Below are 21,105 nucleotides of genomic sequence, written 5' to 3'. Positions count from 1 at the left end.
CACTAGTCACACGTAAATGAAATGCAGTGAGACACTGCATTAACGTACTGTATTATGTCTATTTCTTGTAGTTCAAGCCTTCTTTTGAGTTCCACAATACGTCGTTTAAGGCTACATTACTTTGCTTTGATTGATTTAGCGACGTGCCTCATCTGGAATTGATACATTGCCAAGGGCGCCCATCAGGGGGAGCAAGGTGGGGGCCCCTGCTGCCCCCTAGAGGAAATTGTACTTCAGAATATCGAAAATCCAATAGAATTTTTACATGAGCAAAATTTGGAAACTATTTTTGAAACGTCGCTTATACTTGGCCCCCTTGGAAACCACAACATGGGCGCCCTTGTATATTGCCATTTCATTTTCTGCTTGCATCTATTTCAAAAGCTCTTATAAATCTATATATATTCCAGTGGTGCCCACCCCCCTCATGTCCATGACGCACCCCCCCTCAATTGTCTATCCGTTGGTGTTCTTCCATGAAACGAAAATCTTTTCGATTAATTTTTACACCCCCTCAAACATATTTATATAGATTTTAACCCCCCCAATATTTCAATGACGCAGTTTGCGTCATAGCCCCCTTTGTGGGCACACCTGTATATTCAAGCGTGGATAAACTGCTTTCTTTTTATAGTTTGGAGTACCATGGTTCCACTGGATTAGTCGTACTGTCTCCATTGTTATCGTAGGCTTGCGTCCATTGATAGAGTAGGATTGTGCTGCTTCATCTTGTATCTGTTTCTTTCCAGCGCATTTTTCTGATTTTTTAAAACCCTTTCATACAGAAGATAGATTTCATCAACCAGCCTAAATCTATATATATAAAAGAGAACGTACAAAATCCTTTGTCCGCTCATCACGCTAATACGGCTGAACCAATTTCTTTCATTTTTGGGGGGTTATTAGGATTTGGACCCTAGATGGTTTTTATCATATCACTTTAATTTTTAATTACCAGTGTCTTGAGATAATTGACCATTCAAGTGTCCATAACGTACAAATCCTTTGTTATTAGTTCATCATAGGTAAAAATAAACGTATTTATATGCAACCCGCATGACCGTGTCACTCGGCGGGTTAACATAAATGACAGGCGATATACAGCGGAAAATAGCTTGAATCTTCTGTTTAAAATTTTTTAATTGATTTGCTTATTTTTACAGACACTTTTACAATATGCCAGCACCGGGATGACCGCAGCGAAGCGGGGCGGGTTAACATAAATGACAGGCGATATAATGTTAAGATTTACTGCAATCTTCTATGGTTTTTATCATATCACTTGAAAGCGAAAAAGTAAAAATTATCTAAGTAACAAAGTTTATTGCGTTCCGGGGTGACCGCAGCGAAGCGGGGTGAACGCTGCTAGTGTTTAATACATGAAAATACAGGAGGAAACATGGATGATGTGATACTGTTTTTACATGAATTTTCAGGAAGTGATACGACTTTGTCTCTGTTCCAGAAAGGAAAGAATACTTGTTAGAAACAGTAAATCGCAACAGGCTGTAAGTATATTCAACAAATCTAAGTATACTACGAATCCTGAAGAACTAGTAAAAGTGGGATAACATTTCCAATTACACTTTTATGGATCGCATGATGTGACGCATTGGCTTTCTTATTTATATTTCAAACACAGAAGACACATTTCACACCAGTCACTCATCCCTCAGTTTACCCATAAGAGCAAGTGTGAGCAGACGACACATATTGAAGGTGTACCATCAGAAGCAAACTTGGCTGGAGCAAGATATTTCAGCCATCCATTGGAGATCGGAGGAGAAAATGAAGAATGCTACCCAATTACTTGTTTGGACATACCAGCACCGAACTCTTTTTCTGAAGCTAGTGTACTGCAAATGAAAAACTCTCTTGTGCTTAGTCCAACTGTTCATGTTCGAGATTTACACAGACATGTGCATTAATTGAAGGTGATCACAGTTTAGGAATCAAGAAAGAACAGAATGAAATGAAATCAAATGAAATCTTTGAGTTTTACGTCCCACGGGTATGCCGGTTAGGCTAAAGGAGACGGTGATTATGAGAAATGAATGAAATGGTGGAATGAATAAAGTGGGAGGAAACGGGAGAACCGCGAGGAAACCCACGCACACGGTGTTTGTCCACCAGAAAGTTCACTTGGTGGGGGGGCTGGGATCGAACCCGGGACACTAAGCACCAGAGGTGAACGCTCTACCACTGAGCTACCGCGGCCCCAACAACAGAATAAAGGTGACATGTTGGTGTTATCTTAGTGTTGAAGTACCCTCGAATTATACGTTACTTTTATCAATTTTTCGAAATTCCTTCTTCCTTTTCCTTTTAGTTTTTCAATGTAATAGGCATCTTTCCTTTTTTGAGAGAAGCAGAGTTTATTATATGAAACTTAACTTACTAGAATATAAACGTTCTCTCCTTGAAACTCGACTCAACATTTTTCATCTGAAGCAGCATTGGGTCTGATCCAACCCAACCATATCGTTTATGTCCCAGCAATGTACTATGTCAGGGATGAGTTAATTTTTCTGTCTTTTATACGTTATAAATTATTTCTATCGTTTATAAAAAAAAAAAAAAAACAACTTAATTTTGCTTAAATAATGTTTTCTTTACGGATTATTTTGCTAAATAAGTTTACAGAAACTTCCGTATAATGTCCCATTATTCTCAAATGTACCATATTTTGTACCTATAGATATCAATTATAATTATGGCATATTGAGATATTTTCTTTATTTTTTTACTTATATAAATATAAAAACAAGTAAATCAGAAAAATACTCTTGAAAGAAACACAAGTAGAAGATTAAGCGATACAAGCCTATTCTGTGATTTGTAACTTTATATCTACCTGACCATACAGAGATGAATTATATATCAAAGGAATTTTATTTACAAAATATTTTGTTATAACTTCCAAGACCGTGGAATTGAACCTAAGACAAGAAATCAGGAAAATGTTCTATAGGCAGTGTCGGCCAAATTGGCTACGGTAACCATATTGAGCGAAGCTTAAGAGAGATCTTCGAGGCCTTCCTTTAAGATATTACTATACTTGGTGAAAGGAAACTATCTGGCAAATTTAATTAAGCTAGTAATTTTTGCTAGGTTTTTCAACATTTCCCCCTACATATTGAACTATTTGATAAGAACTCAAAAATAGTTTCAAGAGGAAATGTTAAAGTATTAATGAGATGCAGGACTACCAACTTATGCGAACTAAACCAAGTTTTTACAAAATTCAACTTCCGTCTAATAAGAAAATTAGCTCTGTGTCATCACTTTGATTAGCGTTTGCATAGCTAGGAGGTATTAGGCGAACCTTGAATAGGCGAAACTTGAAGCTCCGGTCCATACATGAAGAGTAACGCCATAGGCCTTACGTACTTTGATAGTATTTCTGACTTCTATCCTTAGCTAACTGCATCCAGTTTCTCCATTTCCTTTAGCTGAGGTCGTGCCAAGTTATCAGTCCTTGTCCGAGGCTTTTGTGAATATTTCTGAACAAGTGCTTTTTTTTTTTTTTTTTTTTTTTTTTTTACAGGATGAGGTTGTTAGCCCTACCCAAACCCCCAAGCTGGAGGACCACTCCTAGTCGTCTGTCCGCGCCTGCTTATTCAGTATATTCGCAGCTAACCTCTATATCTAAAGGCCTTCCCTCGATCCGCAACCTGAGGACGCGTCGTGCCGTGGTGACAGGAACCCACTTTAATTGTTCATATTCTGATGTTAATTTATTTAGAAAGTATAAAGTAGCAGTACATAAAGCCTAGACGCTGCATGCATATAAATCCACACGCGCAGTGGCGGCGATTGGACGTTAAAAGTGTAAGGGGGGCGAGAGGCAAGACATGATCTGAATATTTGTATATCAATGTTAGTTTTCCTGGTCTGTTGCTAACATTTCCTTTCACGAAAGGATGTATAACTAATAGGATACTGTATTTTCCAGTTAAAATACCATGTATCGTATTTCATATTTTATTAAGCAAATTGACAAGAGCAACGCAAGTAGGTACTAGCCCTTAGTACTCTTAAACAACGAAAGCGTAAGAAGAGATTTGATTCGTTGCTCATGAACATCTTAAAATTCAGTCTGGAAAATTGTGTGATCAGATTATTTAATAACAAATTTGCGAAACAAATAAATAGAAAGGATATTAATCATAGCAATGAATAATGAGGCTTGTTTTGTACAAGTTGTATTGAAACTGGGATTAATACACAACTTATATTTTTAATTCTACACGTGCCATTAAATATTCTATATCTTATTACTCTTAGAAAATGAAAGACAGTAAATATTGCAAGCATATGCTACGACATTTAAAGAAATACGCAATTGCAATATTAATTGGTTTGAATTGCAATTAAAATGCAATTCCTATAGTTTTCTGAACTCCATGGGAAGACAAATAACTAACACGTACTCACGCAACGGCAAATATTATATGGTACCATTTGTTTTTTCTATGAACCAATAATACATACAAAAACTTTACGTTTTCAAATGAAACCGTATACATTAAGAGGTCAGTTCAAAAAAGTGGCGGCCAACTGCCCCCTCTTGCCCCCGTAATTGCCGTCCCTGCACACGTGTATAGATATTGAAGTCTTTGTTCATTTACTGTTAAATTTTCGGCCTTCCTTGTTATCATTATTGACATCGAACGAAGAGAACGTTCTTGTCAGTTATGTTTCCCTGTTCTATGATAGAAGACCAAGATATCATTTGATTCCGTATCTTCGAAGACTTAATGCGAAAAGAAGCGACATCTATTTCGTCTGTCGTAGTCTGGAGTTAACCAGTCAAGTAATTAAGTCGAGAGGAACATTATGACATTTTGTACGAAGATTTTTTGAATATTTTTCCCATGTTCAATGCTTAGCGCATTCGCTGTAAACCAGTGCAGCACCGACCCGTTACGCGTAGAAACGAACTATAAACAAATACACATGAAGATAAATGTAAATAACATCTTGGTCTTAGTTAATTTGCTTATTGTCGATCTAAGAGATGCAAATTAAAAACTACAAACGACGGTGGTTATTTTTTGAGCGCTGATGAAGCTGAAGTACTTGCTCCCATTGCTTCATCCGAAGTGGACTGCGATCGGAAAGAGAGCGTTTCCACTCATTCTGGAAATCCAATGCCTGGAATTTTGGAGAAAAATGTGAATAAAAACGTATTGATATTCGATGGCATCTCATTGCCTCGATGTTTGATTCCGGTTGATTGATGCCGGGGGGAGTTGTAAGGGTATAGAAAAGCGTTCGACCCGCTTGATTTGTACCGATCCATGACGAGGCCTGTCGATTTTACCGAACGCTCGGCGAAGCCTCTAGCGATTGCCTCGCACCAGGGTCACATAATAGCACAGCATATCGTACGGGAGTTGATTCTGTTATGCTGTTGTCATGGATTCATCGTCCCGCGCAATGAGTTGCAGTGTTGTACTCTCCACTAGCAGTAGAGTATAAAGGTATAGGAGGTGAATTCAATTGTTACCAATACTACAAATATAGCTTACATAGTGGTTGAATTAGGCCGGTATGAGGCTGTGCTATAATATGTCAAGAATAAATTTAGGTTCGATAAATCATATTGATTGTGAAAGTTTTTCAAATAATGACTTAGTCATTCCTTCATTCATCATTTTGTTTCTTGACTTTTTCTCAAAAAAAGAAAAAAAAAGTCCTCCTAAAAATGTAGTTTTAGATCGGTTTTAGGTATTTTTGTATTTAAATAGCGTTCTCTCGTGTTTTTCTTCTCTTTTCACTCAGTGGAAGATATACTCTTGAATGAGTATGGCGGTTAACCAGGTAAATTCTAGGGTTCTAGCCAGTGTCGGATTGGGCCCCCTGGTCCCCGCCTGGGAGAACAGTTTAGAGGCCCCACAGGCTCAATTATTGTAATATAGAAAAGAGGCCCCATTCTGTTTGCTCTATTGCAAATTGAGGCTATAATGATCATTATAATTGAACGATAAATGACGGATGTGTCATGTTTTCTAAATGCTATTTCTACAGTATTACAGTAACCTTCGGGAATGAGCTTGTAAGGCATTGGGGGCCTTCTGGAAGAAGTAAGATCTATAGTTATCTTTCTGATGTCTGAGGGAATACTCAGTGACGTGTATCTGATGTACGCCCAAATTTCGTTGTTCTTTTTGTTATGTTGTAGATACCTACATAAGGATTAACATTTTATATATAAAAACGAAGTTGAGGGTGGGACCCCGGCCTGCATTCCGGTCCTGGACAGTCCGAGATTGGTTCTACCCTTCTATTTTAGTTTCTACTAGGGATGCGCTCGAGTCGAGACATTCGAGTCGAGTCGAGACGGCTCTTAAAAATCTCGACTCGACTCGAATGTCTCGAAAATCTTTCTATAATTTTTAATATTATTTTGAAGAAAGTATTCACTCAGAAACAGCCTTGAAACCAATTCCACCTTTTATTCCTTTAGAAAGGTACAGAACGCATAAAATTAATAGTTAATCTTTAAAGATCAAGATTTAATTTTCAGCTCAATTCAGTTAATTAAAACTAGTAATTAATGTCGTTGTATTTGGTTGTACTGTAAATATAATGATAATAATAATAATAATAATTGATTATCTAGTTTGTATAAAACTATTATCCGTAGTCTAAATCTAGTTTGTATAAAACTATTGCGATAGAGTGAACTTCATAAATTATCTGAATGAGCAGTTGGTAGTCTATAGTAATTTAGCATAGTTATAATTATTGTGTTTTCGTTCCCATGAACGCAATAGGGTTACGTAACTTCTGGATTATTCGCTTGCCCAACTATTCTCAGGCTTTAATATGTTGCAGCATATCACGAGCTACGGATAATATATAATGTAACATTTGTTGTACATCACATATTATGATACGAGACTATTTTACATAGTATATCTTATCTAATATAAATAAAATAAAGAGTTTGTTTGTGTGTTTGTCTGTCTGTCTGTGCGACCTGGGGACCAGACGAGTGGACCGAGAGTTCCCAAAATTTGGTCACGGGTACCTTAGTCCAGGCCCCAGATCAAGACGAAGCGTTTTTTTTTTAAATTTCGAACCAGGGGGGTCTCGGGGGGGACGTTTACTGGGACCGACCTGGGGACCAGACAAGTTGACCGAGAGTTACCAAATTTTGGTCACGGATACCTTGGTCCAGGTCCCAGTCTAAGGCGAAGCGTTTTTGTCAAAATTGGAACCAGGGGGTCTCAGGGGGGCGTTTAGCGAGACATGTAGTAAAAGTAATCCAAATTGATCGACATTAGTGTCAAATCCATAGTTTTCACGGTCGCTGAGATCAATGGTGACACTTCCATCAGCGGTGACTTGCAAATTCAGCTACTACTGTATGGGGGCCGGGTGTCAGCGGGTGAGGAATACCGAAACATGTATAAATAGCCCATATTGATTGATACTAGTGTCAAATCCTTAGTTTTCGCGGTCACTGAAATGAATGGTGATACTTCCACAGGTGTTGACTTCCAAATACAGCCCCCATGCGAAGAATGGGTATATTAAGCTAGTATTACAATAAATGGACTGCTTGGATGCCAAGAACTAGTACAGATAAGTACCATCCACTTCTATGAATAGGTATTTTTTAAAAGGATTTTTGTAAACACTAAGTTATAAAACAATGAACTACATACAGTAGTTATGGTTTTGGTTCCCAACATAAAAGAAATATGGATTGTTCATGAGATATTGAACTTCAACTTTCACTCCTGGAAAATTTCAATTTTGGAGTTAGGCCACTTGGCATCAAAGCAGTTCACTGTAAGATAAATACATTCCGCACATTAGTAACATAGTTGTTCAGGGGCCTTCGATTTCCATCCTCTCAAATGAAAGCTGAATGATTGCTTGATACATGCTGACTATATAGGATAAATAGTGTATTAAGTTTTCGAGCTTTGGTGCGTATCCGTATTTACACTCTGATATAACTTTAAGTTCACACTCAAATCGAGCTAATTGTTTAATGCATTTCGAAAGCTTTTGTTTTTATGCAGCTCATTAAGGAAAATCTATTTCATAATCGTAACATTTATGTACTAAGAAACTATGAACGTAAAGTGGACTCGACCTAGCCCCGTGGCCGCTGTGATTCAGTGGCACAGCTCTCACCCTTGGTGTGTGAGAACTCTGATTCTGTGTGTGTGTGTGAACTCCGCGGCTAGTGTATGCGTACAGAGTCGGAAGCGGTATGTATTGTTTATACTACTTACAACGTTACCCCCCACATAAAATATAAATTCACCCTTTCTCCCTTCTCTTTTTCGAATACAATGAACCGACTCTTTTGCTGAAGAACGATGCTAAAAGAAAATTGAAACATCTGTGTCTAAACTTTCTTTGAAGCGCAGTCTTTTGTATTTGTAAGGTTTTGCGAGTGTTTTCGAGATAGCCAAATTTTTACCATGGACTCCTGCTGCGAACTGACCGTGAGTAAACACCCGATCTCGCTGTGCTCAATTTCTCTCGCACACGTGAAATGGGTTTGTTGTTTCCAAAACAAATAAGAAGTTACCTTGTGCTTTTGCATTTCTGCACGCACACAGGTACCATTGTTGTTTTAATGATCAGAAGAAATATCAAAACCATCCGATATATATGATACAAAACAGCTAACAGAGGGAGGCAAAGATAAAAGTAGGCCTATACCAAGTTTTCCGCGTGGTACCATTATGGAGAATAAATATTTGATAAAGTCACGTAGATGCGCTTAAACCTATTCCATCTGTCCTTATAATTTTTCTGGTCTCATCAATTTCTCAGGAGAATACGTACAACATATGTCCAAATTCCATATATACTCTTTCTAAACTAATGAGTAAACTCATTAAGAACACCAACTGATATCAATAAACAGGAAAGAAAACAATACTTTTGGTACACATCTCTATGAAGCACAGCTTGTTTCTTTTTGAAATAGCTCCTTCGTGCCACAGCTGTGGTTAGTTTTGTTTTGTGTTAGGATGAAAGAGAGAAATGCAACATTTGCTTCGAGGTGAAGTTATATATGTTATTAAGATGAGCGGTGATAAGCGAGGTTTAACAAAGAGTGCCTTTCGGATGCACAATTTAACGGGTAGTTGCAGTCCGTGTTGAGAATCGAATCAAAGCTATGTAAGACATGTTAATATTGAGCTCTTTTGTGGTAAAAGTGAACTTCAGAAACAGACAAAAGACTTGAAACATCAAGCTAATGTAAAGCAATTGAAAAATAGCCTACCTATCGCTGCATCTTTTCTATGGCTAGAAACATGCAGTGTGTAGCAACAAGAATCGTGTTAAGGACTTTTTTTTCGAACATAACATTCCCTTCCACACCATAAAAGACAATATAATGTTTGTTAAAAGAAAGTGCACATAATATTTTAAAATTTTGTTTGTGATCCTATCATGCATAATTATAAATAATGCCTTTCATACTACGAGAATGAGTTCAACTATACGTCATGGCCCCTCTAAAGCGGGGCCGCGGTGGCTCAGTGGTAGATCGTTCACCTCTGGTGCTTGGGGACCCTGGTTCGATCCCAGCTCGTACCAAGTGAACTTTGTGGTGGACAAACACCGTGTGCGTGGGTTTCCTCGGGGTTCTTCCGTTCCTTCCATTTTCTTCATTCCACGATTTCACTAATTTCTCATCATCACCTCTCTCCTTTAGCCTAACCGGCATAATCGTGGGACGTAAAACTCAAAGATTTCACTTCATTTTTTCCCTCGAAAGCGTTATCTTTCAAAATTATTTATTGTTAGATATTGTAAATTTACTGTATCTATTTTAGTGGACAGGAAATTTTGCATCTAATCGGATAATTTCATGGCTTCTAACAGGAATTCGCAGTTACGAAATTTGCATCACTGTCTTTTGAAAGGATGCCTAGAAAAAATACTACTAGAAAATAACTGAAAACACAAAATGGATTTGATAGCCAAATTCACGTCATCTTGGTGCGTCATCATTTTTCTTTAAATATTTGTATTTAGTATTAGATTAGAGTTTAGTGTCCCTTTCAGCATCAAGGCTATATGAGACGTGAACTTACAAATTAACGTGGGTTCAGAACCACAGGAGTTCCCATCGGAAATCGAACCTAGGTCTCCCGCACCAAAGACGCGTACGCTAATCATATGGACAAGGGTGTTCGATATTTATTAATGTGTACATAAAGTTGTGAAATTGCGCTTGTATAATGGAATGCAATTCCTTCTACTGACATAAACCTTCACAATACTTAGCTGGACAAAGTATCTTTAAAAAGAAAATATCACTCTTTATCAGTGGCGGCTAATGTAAGTGTTGCAGCGTTGCGCAACGACCAAAGTATTTCAAGAAAAAAATATTATTATCAATAGTAGTAAAGACCAGAAAAAAATACTTTTTAATACTTGCATATATACACTTTAAATAACATATTTTTTTACTTCTGTAACTCTCCGTTCCGTTAATCCATTTTAAAAAGCGAAAAATAATCCGTCACAGAGTCTCTAATTTACATTGTGTTGCAGCGAGCATGCAACGACCAGATTCCTTCAGCGCGGGGATTGGAGCAAATGTTAAGTCTCTTTTCCCCTATCTCAGAAGTTAAAGGGACTGGTCGTTGCAGTGCTTCTGCAACACAGCACGATTTCCAGTGAACGAGAAGGTTTTTCACGCTAAATAAGATTTCTGAATTTTCTTTCACTAGCAATTAACAAATGGAATTTGTTTTTATGAATTCATATTTTTAAATTACGTTACCATACTGAAGTAAATCAATATAATGGCAATTAAAAAAAATTATTGCAAAATTACAAAATAAGAAAGAAAATATCTAGTAGAGGAGAAAACAAATGAAAGTAGACCCACATTTACAAGTTAATTCTTAGCTTATATTGATAATGAAGGCTTCTTCTACAGTAATTTGTGAATCAAATAGTAATAAGTCAGTATGTAGAATCGCCCCCCCCCCCCCTCTGTGGATAGTATTTTAGTATAAACATATTTCTTTTATAAAATAAGTATATTTTATACTCTTGGTAATTTCCACATAAAACTGTATGATGGGGAACGCCACATTGAATTTGGGACTAATTAGCAATGCTCAGGGGCGTAGCCACGAGGGGGTTCACCGGGTCCGAACCTCCCAAAAATTTCGAAACTTGACTAACATTTGTAGACTTTCTTAATAAACTATACTTTCCTAACACAGAAACGATTGATGTAGGCTAAATATTTTATTTTACGCCTCATCATGTACTCTTCTTTTCTTATAAAAATAATCGTTCTATCATTTTTTTTCTAAAAATATAGGTGATAGTAAGTAAGAATTACTTATTGTTTTTTCGGGTGCAGTATAATTCAGGTTCCATATTATGTAGACGTATTGGACCTCCCTCAAATACTTTGGACCCCTCCCAGTTTATACTTCTGGGTGTAGAACTGGCAGTACTGTTTCTTTTGATGTTCTTTGATTTTTTTGGCTTCTGTTACATGCTGATCCTTCATCTGGCGGGTTTCGAGGTTTCCTTTCCAGAACCTATCACATTGGTAGGCATTGTTTCGACTCATGTGGAAGTATATTGTGTTCATCGTGCATTGCGTAACAAGCAAGACGGAAGATTTGGAATGTAGTTTTTTTTCTTTTACGCACATGTGTGTGTGTGTGTGTGTGTGTGTGTTGATGTATGAATATGTGACATTCGGAATTCATATACCAGTACCTATTTTGTATCAGCTGTTTTGGTTTTTAATTATTAGGTTTAATTTTATTGTGTGTGCTTTAATTCTGTAAATAACCTAGAAATTCTGAATGAATTGTATACCATGACTTCTGTAAATAACTTACAAAAAACATTGACCAGCTTTCAACTGAGGAAAAATTTGCAATTAAATCTTAGACAAAACAAGCAAAGGGCAATTCAGGAGAGTGTTCGAAAAAAAAATCCAGTTTAAATTTACAGGATATCTTATGCAGTAGTGTTGTTTGCACCAGATACATTTCCTCAATTTATTTTAAATTTTCCTGGATAAACTGTGAATAAAGTGTGTTCAATGTACATTTTTTTATAACACTAATCTCTGCTACGAACTCTCCTCAGTCAACGCTGAAGAGAAATTCGGATCACTGTCAAGGACTGAGTTTGCTAGAATAAATCGTTCGCAATAATCTAGAAAAAATATTTAGTAAATCTACAAAGCTTTGAAATTAATATTAACAGTACCTCTGGCGTCAGCAAAAGACGAAAAGTTTTTTTCCACATGAGAAAGAATTGACACTTTCAAGGAATTGAATGTCCCAAGAAAGGTTATCACCATTGGTTATGCTTTCCATCGAAAGAGACCTTACAATAAGAATACCAGAGTTCAACCAGCATGTATTAGACAGATTTGCTCCAATCAAAGAGAGGAAAATGAACTTACTAATTAATTAAGGTGATTAATCAGATAAAATGTTCTGCATTTTTTATTTTTAAAAAACAGAATTTTATTTAATTTAACATGTCACATAGCATTTGCATCTAAAGTTATGCTGATTAGTCAATGAGTCAACTTTATATCTTCTGTCTCTTATCGCTCGCACTGCAACACCCGAAACCACAATCCACCGGCCGCCACTGCTCTTTATGTTTCAGTTCCTGGTTCGACTGAAGGATGGAACAAATTGCAATGAGCGTTTTTGGATCCTACTTTGTGTAGTTGATTCACCATAAACTTGGTATTTGATACGGATATGAACTATTACACTTATTTCATAAAGTTGTAATTCTTCTTTAGTTTGTATCACTTTACACAATGACAAATCCAAAAGGTGTGTTGTATCGGTGCAGTACCAGTTTTTCACGTTTTTCAAAATGTTCCAAAACCCAAAGAATAATCTTTAATTTCTGATATTTTAGTCGTCACAAATTACAATTTTATAATGTAGTCAATGTTTATAATTACTGGGCAGTTGGGCGTTTAAACTAATGACATCATAATAAAGTCAAAACCCTAATTTTGAGTTGAATTGATTCTGATTTTAACGTCCCGTTCAGCAGCGAGGCTATGTGAGACGTGGACCTACTGATTAACGTGGAATCCGAACCTCATGAACTCCCACCGGGAATCAAGCCCAGGTTTCCCACGCCAAAGGCAAGTATGCTAACCGTTAGCCACGAAGGAGCTCCACCATAATTTTAGTGGGCGATAAGAAATATCTCGCCAGTGCTTTTACAATAAATAAAATTTTATAAGTATTAAAGAATAGTGGTAAGAGATTTTATAATAGCTCTTTTATTTATGAGATATGAGTATTTTGGAAAAAAAATAAAGAATAGGTTAGCGGAACCACAAAAGACTCGTAAAATAAACTTTCTTATAAATACATACGCACCTTACTCACCTTTTATAATTGCTATGCTTACGTTCTCCATAAAAACAGAAATTCTCTTTTAGTGATACTTTACACAAGATCATGAAGTGGGTTCAAATTTAATTAAAGGCAAAATACAATACAATAATCCACAAATATTGCCTCAAGTGAGTTTAAAGATTTCTAAACACTAGTGCGAAACCGGGCTCTGCCGTTGCGATCGATTTACAGGTCTTGAGACGAAAGTAAGAAGGGTCTTACGCACACAGTAAGTAAAAACAATTAATATGCCGGTAACTTTCCCCCAAATGGGTGTATCTTAAAACTAATCTCACCATTATTTTTCTAATTAAATTCTAGCCCGAAATTATGTATCATATTACCTTATTCCCATTTTGAAAACTTGACCTTAATTCAAAATGGCGGATTTTAAGATGGCTGCCATCAAGGTCATATCTACCATACGACTTCCCCCCAGGACTTATATGTATCCACATGGTTTTTCTTCACTTTTCTTCATTAACGCTCCGTTTACAAAGGGTAGTAAGGGACTTCTGTGGTAATCTCTAATAACCACATCACAACTCTTAAAAGTTATTTAAAAAAACAGAAAATATGCACCATGGCAAAAATTTGTCATCACAAGGTAATGATGCATACATGCCTTCTATCAGCAAAAAAAGTTTCATTGAAATTGGAGCCGGACATTTGAGTGATGTCCCTTGTGGGATGTGATTGAACGTGACGTCAGAACACATCGCCCCCTTCCTGGAATTTACGGGAATTAGGTGACCGACTGAGCACATGTGGTGCCAGCTCTCTCCAGCGACCTATCAAGGATCATTGCGTGTATACCAAGACGTGTCGCCGTTTTTATCCATGCCAAAAGTCGACATACTGACAATTAGGTAGGTAGTCATGATGGTCTGGCTGATGTGTGCGTATATTTTAACTCGTACATTTTGTCTCGACTCGAATTTCGAGACGTCTCGACTCGAATTCGAGTCGAGTCGAGACAGAGACTGTCGAGTCGAGACACGAGTCGAGACAGAAACATATTTTCGAGTCGAGACACGAGTCGAGACAACATTTTCTCGAGACGAGTCGAGACAGGCTTAAATCTCGACTCGACTCGACTCGAATGCATCCCTAGTTTCTACCACGCCATTCTGAATGCCAATCATTTATGATATACAAAATGTGAAAATTTTTAGCTGAAAGTAGCATGGAGGAACACTCGTTCAATTTTTCATTTAAAAAGAAATTGTCACCTCATCGAGAAACAAATATAGTGAAAATGATTTCGCCATTTTTTATCCTCAGTACTACGATTTCGGAATTTTATGTTTTTAAATTCTTGATAAAGTCTCTGCAGGTGAGCAGGGCATGTAGCTAGGATGGAAGAAAGTAGAACGGCTTTCAAAGTCTTGACTGGAAGACCAATCGGAAAACGACCATTAGGAAGACCTAGGCACAGATGGGAAGACAATATGAAGATGGATCTCGCAGAGATAGGAATACAAACTGAATCCTAGTAGAAACTGAATCCAGTCGGCTAAGGATAGAAGTCAGTGGAGAGCTTTTGTGAAAACGGCATTGAACCTCCGGGTTCCATAGGCCATAGAGCAAGTTAGTTAAAGTTTCTGCCCAAACTTTATACCTCTTTCCAGGCCTGTATCCACGGGGGGCAAGGGGGGCCGCCCCCCAAACTTTGGCTGGCCCTCATAAAATTTCACGGTAGGCTTGCAAATGAACTATAATATAGTGATGAAGTATAATATAATTGGGTCGGCCCCTCCTAACTTCTACCGGCCCCCCCTAAATTTTTGGGCTGGCTACGGGCCTGCCTCTCTCCTCTCCATCAGAAAACATATAGACCCCTAATTTAAGAAATACAGCCAAAAATTATGATCTTTATTATTATTATTATTATTATTATTATTATTATTATTATTATTATTATTATTATTATTATTATTATTATTATTATTATTATTATTATTATTATTATTATTATTACCAAGTATTCTACCTTTTGACAGGTCTTGGGACTAATGTGTTTTATTTATTTATTTATTGAGATTTAAAGTAACTATTCCTTGGTATGGCCTCTATAAAGTAAAAATTCCCCACTATGCGACATTCATTATTGTGGCTGTTGTAATGTTACACCACACAAAAGTAAACTAAATGCACTGGTAATTCACCAGGTGAAGTGTTGGTAATCAAACAGAGAGCCAGATGATTAATCAAAGAGCTATTCCGAATTGCAACTTATCTTTGCAGAAGGAACAGATTTATTCATACTAACTGCGTAGCGCTGGAAGCCATGCAGTCTAGAGAATAATTTCTCCCAAAAGTATGAAGGCCATCCAGGAACGAAATGACAAATGTAAAAGACATTACCTGATAACTGCAGAAGAAACTTTTCAAACCATTTACAGTTCAGGATTAATCACTCATCGCACGAAGTAGTGACAGAAAGAGCAGAGTCCATTATCACAAATTTAGTCTACTGTCATGTCATGTAAATTATACGTTACTTTCAAAATCATGCGTTGATAATATAATCCAGGGATGCCCGGGGAGAGTGGTTCGTTGGTGCGGGCGAGCATTTAATATCATACCGAAGGTAAGTAAATGATTTCTATTGTAAGATTAGGGATAATAGCTTATTCCTTGGTCGAGTAAAATTTCGTTCCTTATTTACATCCCTGATATAATTACATTCCTTTTTAACTATCGAAATATAAATTAAACCTATGTTGATGAAAATCTCTTCAGAGTGTTAGACATGTTGCTCTGCTGTCAAGGAACGCGATACGCTCCAAATTGCGCAACAGGTCGCCAGCTCCTCATGGGCTCATTTTGAATAGTGGAACATTGCACTCACTTCTTTAATAATAGTTCGGAAAGCCGCTATATTAAATCCAAAGGCAAATTATAGATATTTGGTGGGGCGCAAGTAAATACGAAATAAATAATGGAACAGAAGGGTCCGTCACTCATCTATAAAGAGAAAAAGTAATGTTATATCTATAAACACTTTGTTTTTTGTTCTGGTTAATGATGTTCACTTATGCAGGTGCGATAAGATGAGCATATTTCTTCAAAAGAAACCAGGCACGTAGCCAGGATTTCGTGAAGAGGGGGGGAGGGAGGTCCGTCACATGAAATACTATGGTCATCACACCAGGGGCTCGATCATTCTAAACTATTTTACTGGCAATATATATTGGTTCGTTTAGCTAGGATTTCGTAACGGGGGGGGGGGGGAAGACATGAAATTCTGAAGGCCCAGGAGCTCGATCGATCTAAACTACTTTACTATCAACATGTATTGTTTTTGTTTTGTTATTACAATAAAATGAGGATATGTTGGTAAGTATTTTAATAACAAACTATGAAGAAATCTCGAGTAAAATAAAAAAAAAATGTATTGAAAAAGATTTTACAATATTTACGTCCTTCCTCTGTTTATTCAAACATAACAATTTTCGTTTCATTATGATCTCAACTATTACAAGAAGTACATATTCACTATTATAAAAAATACATACTCAATAATATCTTGTAAATTATTTTACAATATCTGTGTTTCTTTCTCTGTTGAATCAGATGTTAACAGAACTTTCTTCCCACATAAATTTTTGTTTTTATTATTCCGTCAACTACTGTCTGTTCCAAATGACAGGTTAAAGGAGCAGTAGAAAATTGTTTTTGAAATAACATATTTAACACTGCAAGGATGCGATGACGAAAAATTATGATAAACAATGTCCACGCTGTTGCACAATGGCACTATGCTTTCGGAAGCTTGAAATCTCCCTGACTAGTAGCAGAAATTCTGAGAATTCCGTAACTTTTCTAGAAATTTCAAATTCCTTGACTCTTCCAGGATATCTCGCTCACCTCGCCACCATGTATTGCAAGTAATACAAATCTCCTCATAAGAAAGAGTAACCAAAAGCTACTAAAGCATTAAGTAGTTTTTAATTTTTAACGGCGATCCTTCTTTTTCTCATTTCATTTTGTTTCATCTTTCCTTATTTTTTTTTTTTTTCATTTCTGGTCTCGAAGGGGGGGTGAGTGGCAGAAATGTATCGCTAGGCACGTTGACTACGTAGAGAAGGACTAATACCAGCATGGTGTCAGAGTTCTCCAGAGTGGATTTCTTCTAGGTAATTGCACGAACTCTTTGATACCCTTTGGTAGAGTGCGTCTCGGGCTCCTAAAGTTAGGAAGATGAAACTCCTCATTACAAATAAACGGACACGTGATGCAGCATTTTCCAAGATTCCGGTTTTAAGGGGTGGGGAAAGGTAATTTGTATATATCTTCGTCATATTGAAATTGCCGTTCTCTATTGTTTGTAATCACATCACAGGGAACTGCAGCGGCGTAACTTCTGTGTGGACAGGGTGGACAAAGGCCACGGGCCCCGAGTCCCGTCCAAATGGTGAGGGTCTCCCAGGTGGGCAGGTACTCCTATTAAAATAAACAAATGGATAGCCTCTAACCTACACCTACCTACTATGTTTCACAGTGAGATCAAATTTGTGCAGACCATTTTCAGTAGACTTTCATTCAACCATGGGTCTTTATAAGTAAATATGGCCAAGTAGTTACAGCGGCACTTTTCTGATATTTCCTACATTATATATATATATATATATATATATATATATATGTTATTCTTGGATTTTCTATACTGTGTTCATATGCACGAATGTTTGAACTGAGTTTATTCTATACTGTGAAGTGAATTAGACTACGGCCGACGGGAGTGTATTCATAGAAGTTGGCAAAGTTGTATTTTTTTTTTTTTTAATATTTGTTTCAATATAATTTTCATATTAAAGAGTGATGACATACTGAAGTAAGAAATATAATTGAGGGGAATTAGTATTAAACTGTTAAAGTAAGTATAGCGGAATATTTCCTGTACATATATTTGTCATGAAATCCATTCACGAGTCAGGAGGGAACTGACTCTCCTTAATTGAGTCTTCTTATTGATATATTGAAGAAATTGACCGAAACACCGAAATTGACGACGCTTTTCTCCCCAATTGAACAAGCTACAGGTAGCTCTGAAGCTGAACATGATCAAAGCCAAAAAGGCGCAGTCAGCAATGATGAACAATATGCCAGGACTTGAAGATTTTGCTCATCAAATTGAAGTTGAAATGGGCGAGTGTAGTCAACATAATGGAGTTGAAGAAAGTATGTCTGCACATAGGCGCCTGAGCTATGGGGCAAAAGGGGTCACTTGCCCCCCCCACACACACACACATACTTCCGTGACTGGGAGGGCAAAAATAGCATTCCCCTCCACTTTCGGGGCACCAAACAATATCCAAAAATCTTGTCTTTCAGGGAAAACTACATACTTCTCAAATGCAAAGCACTGAAATACATTGCTAAGTGTTTATCGTATTTACTTTTTTTTTCTCTCTCTCACACACATATATATAATACGAGTATGTGTGCGTTTTAATGGTGTCAGGTTTTCATCTATGATATTCAAGATGCATATGTTTGGGTCAAAATTAGTGAACCATACATAGGCAACAGCTGGAAAAGAAAAATTCAAGATTCTCAGATTTTGGTAAACCATCGATACAGAGTTAGATTCCAGCATTCTTTTAATGCTAGGTCAGTTTTAAAATGTGCATGTCCAAAACAATGTGGAGAATTAAAACAACTGCAGATGGAAAAGTGGGTACAATAACCTGTCAATCACATCCTCAGGGTCTCCCGTGCCGCAGTAGAAGAAAGAACATGGTAGAAAAGCGAGGTAAGGTCAACTTCTGCCAGTGTCCTGTGAAGCCAAAGAAAAGTAGAGGAGGAGGGTGGGCACCTCTGCTATCAAGTGACAGTCCATGTTGATCTGTTGATCTTTTAACTTCCGAACAAAGCAAGTATATGGTAAAAGAACTAGTAACATCTTGCTGTCTTGGATTATATTCGTACACTTGCACATATGGATGGAAAGAAGGCTACGCATCATTCTCACTTCCCTCCTTCTCTTTTATCTCCCCTTAGGGCAACCACGTGCAAGAAGTATCTTTATAGTTTTCTAAAAATTTAGACAAGAAAGAATGCAAGAGAGTTTTCATAGTTTTGGGACAGTGTGTCTGTATTTCTGTATCATGCGGGGAGTCGAGACATAATGTCTCTCTTGAAGTATTTTTAAAAACTCAGTGGCAATAGTAGTGTCAATTCAAAAAGAAGTGGAGAGAATCCTCACGTATGAGTGCTGCGCAGAGTACACTCGAAACTGGTGAGTCATCTTGTATCAACAGTGAAGATAGTATTTCTAGTGTAAGTGTGGAATCGAGACCGGGAAGTTCAAATATCGATAATGTGTCTGACAAACAACAGCTGTTTAACACGTAGACAATGATACTATAAAATTGCAAGATATTAGTGCTCCCAATCAACCACGCGATATTTCTTTCCCTCAAGTGTGTTTCGGTAAAGTACGCCGATGCTTTCGGGCTTGTTGGTTCTATAACTATCTTTGGCTTCATTGGGATCCATTGTCAGAGCGGGTGTTTTGTTTCACTTGCTTTAAAGCTACTGAGAAAAATCTTCTTTCGTTTTCAAAAAATGTGGACGAAGAGTTTACTAAAAATGTTTTCAAGAACTGAAAAAAAGCGCTTGAAAAAAATTCTTGTCTCGAAAATTCTCATGTTCATCGAGAAGCAGCATTAAAATTAGTCCTTAGTGAAAAAGTGAACGTGAACAGTAAATTGAACAAACAAATAGCCGAAAATGGTGTTTACGCAAAATGCTCTTCATAAGGTGATTTCCTCAATTCGCTACCTGGCGAGACAGGGATGTGCTTTACCTGGACATTCTGAGGAAACAGGAAAATTATACCAGCTTCTGCAGTTGAGAGCAGAGAATTCGAAAGATTTAAACAAGTGGCTTCTTCGTCGAGATAAAAGGCTCAGCCATGACATTCAAAATGAAATTTTAGAACTTCTTGCGCAATTCGTTCTTCGTGGCATAGCATCTGATATTAAACGGCAAAAGTATTTTTCTCTTATTGTTGACGAAACTTCAGACATTTCGCGTCAGGAGCAAGTGAGCTTGTGTATTCGTTATGTAAATGAAGCATTCGAAGTATAAGAGGATTTCATCGGTTTCTATAAAGTAGAAGGAATGGATGCATCTACATTAACAGCAGTGATTACAGATGTGCTTGTACGAATGGAACTATCATCACAAAACATCAGGGGACAGTGTTATGATGGAGCTAGTAATATGTCCGGTTGTTACTCTGGAGTCCAAGCTAAAATAAAAGAAGTGCAACCAAAGGTGCCCTATATTCACTGTACTGTCCACTCTTTACATTTAGCTTTACAGTGGGTAGCACGACAAATTCCTTGTATTAGAGATGTTCTTGAATTCGTGCGTGCGCTTGTAAATCTAATACTTGACTCACCGAAGCGTTTAGCTAATTTTACGAATATTCAGAAGGGCTTGTCGGAAACTAATTACAGTTGTTCTTCAAGTGTCTCGTTAAGACCTTTATGTCCGAACAGATGGACTGTAAAAGCTCTGTCATTTGACAATGTTCTGAAGAACTACGCGCCGTTATTGGAAACCCTGAAAAATATACATGATGATGATACAAGTACAGGTGGGTCTGGTGGCTTGATGCGTAACATGAAGGATTTTAAAACATTTTTCTCCATAGAGGCCGCTAAGATTGTATTTGAGC

General features: G+C 37.2%; 1 protein-coding gene across 1 annotated transcript in view; it reads left to right on the top strand.

Moving 5' to 3' along the window:
• The first annotated feature begins 20,543 nt into the window (after window positions 1-20,543).
• Window positions 20,544-21,105, top strand: part of LOC145694297 (uncharacterized) — a 579-nt gene continuing 17 nt past the window's right edge. The window contains exon 1 of the mRNA XM_081770385.1: window positions 20,544-21,105. This exon is cut by the window's right edge and continues 17 nt beyond it. Within this exon, the coding sequence (XP_081626511.1) occupies window positions 20,544-21,105 (562 nt within the window).

This window comes from Thermobia domestica, chromosome 9 (genome assembly GCF_964235325.1).
Source record: "Thermobia domestica chromosome 9, izTheDome1.hap1.1, whole genome shotgun sequence".
Classification (NCBI taxonomy): Eukaryota; Metazoa; Arthropoda; class Insecta; order Zygentoma; family Lepismatidae; genus Thermobia; species Thermobia domestica.
The sequence above is the reverse complement of the archived record's forward strand: the minus strand, read 5'-3'. Positions and strand labels throughout refer to the sequence as shown.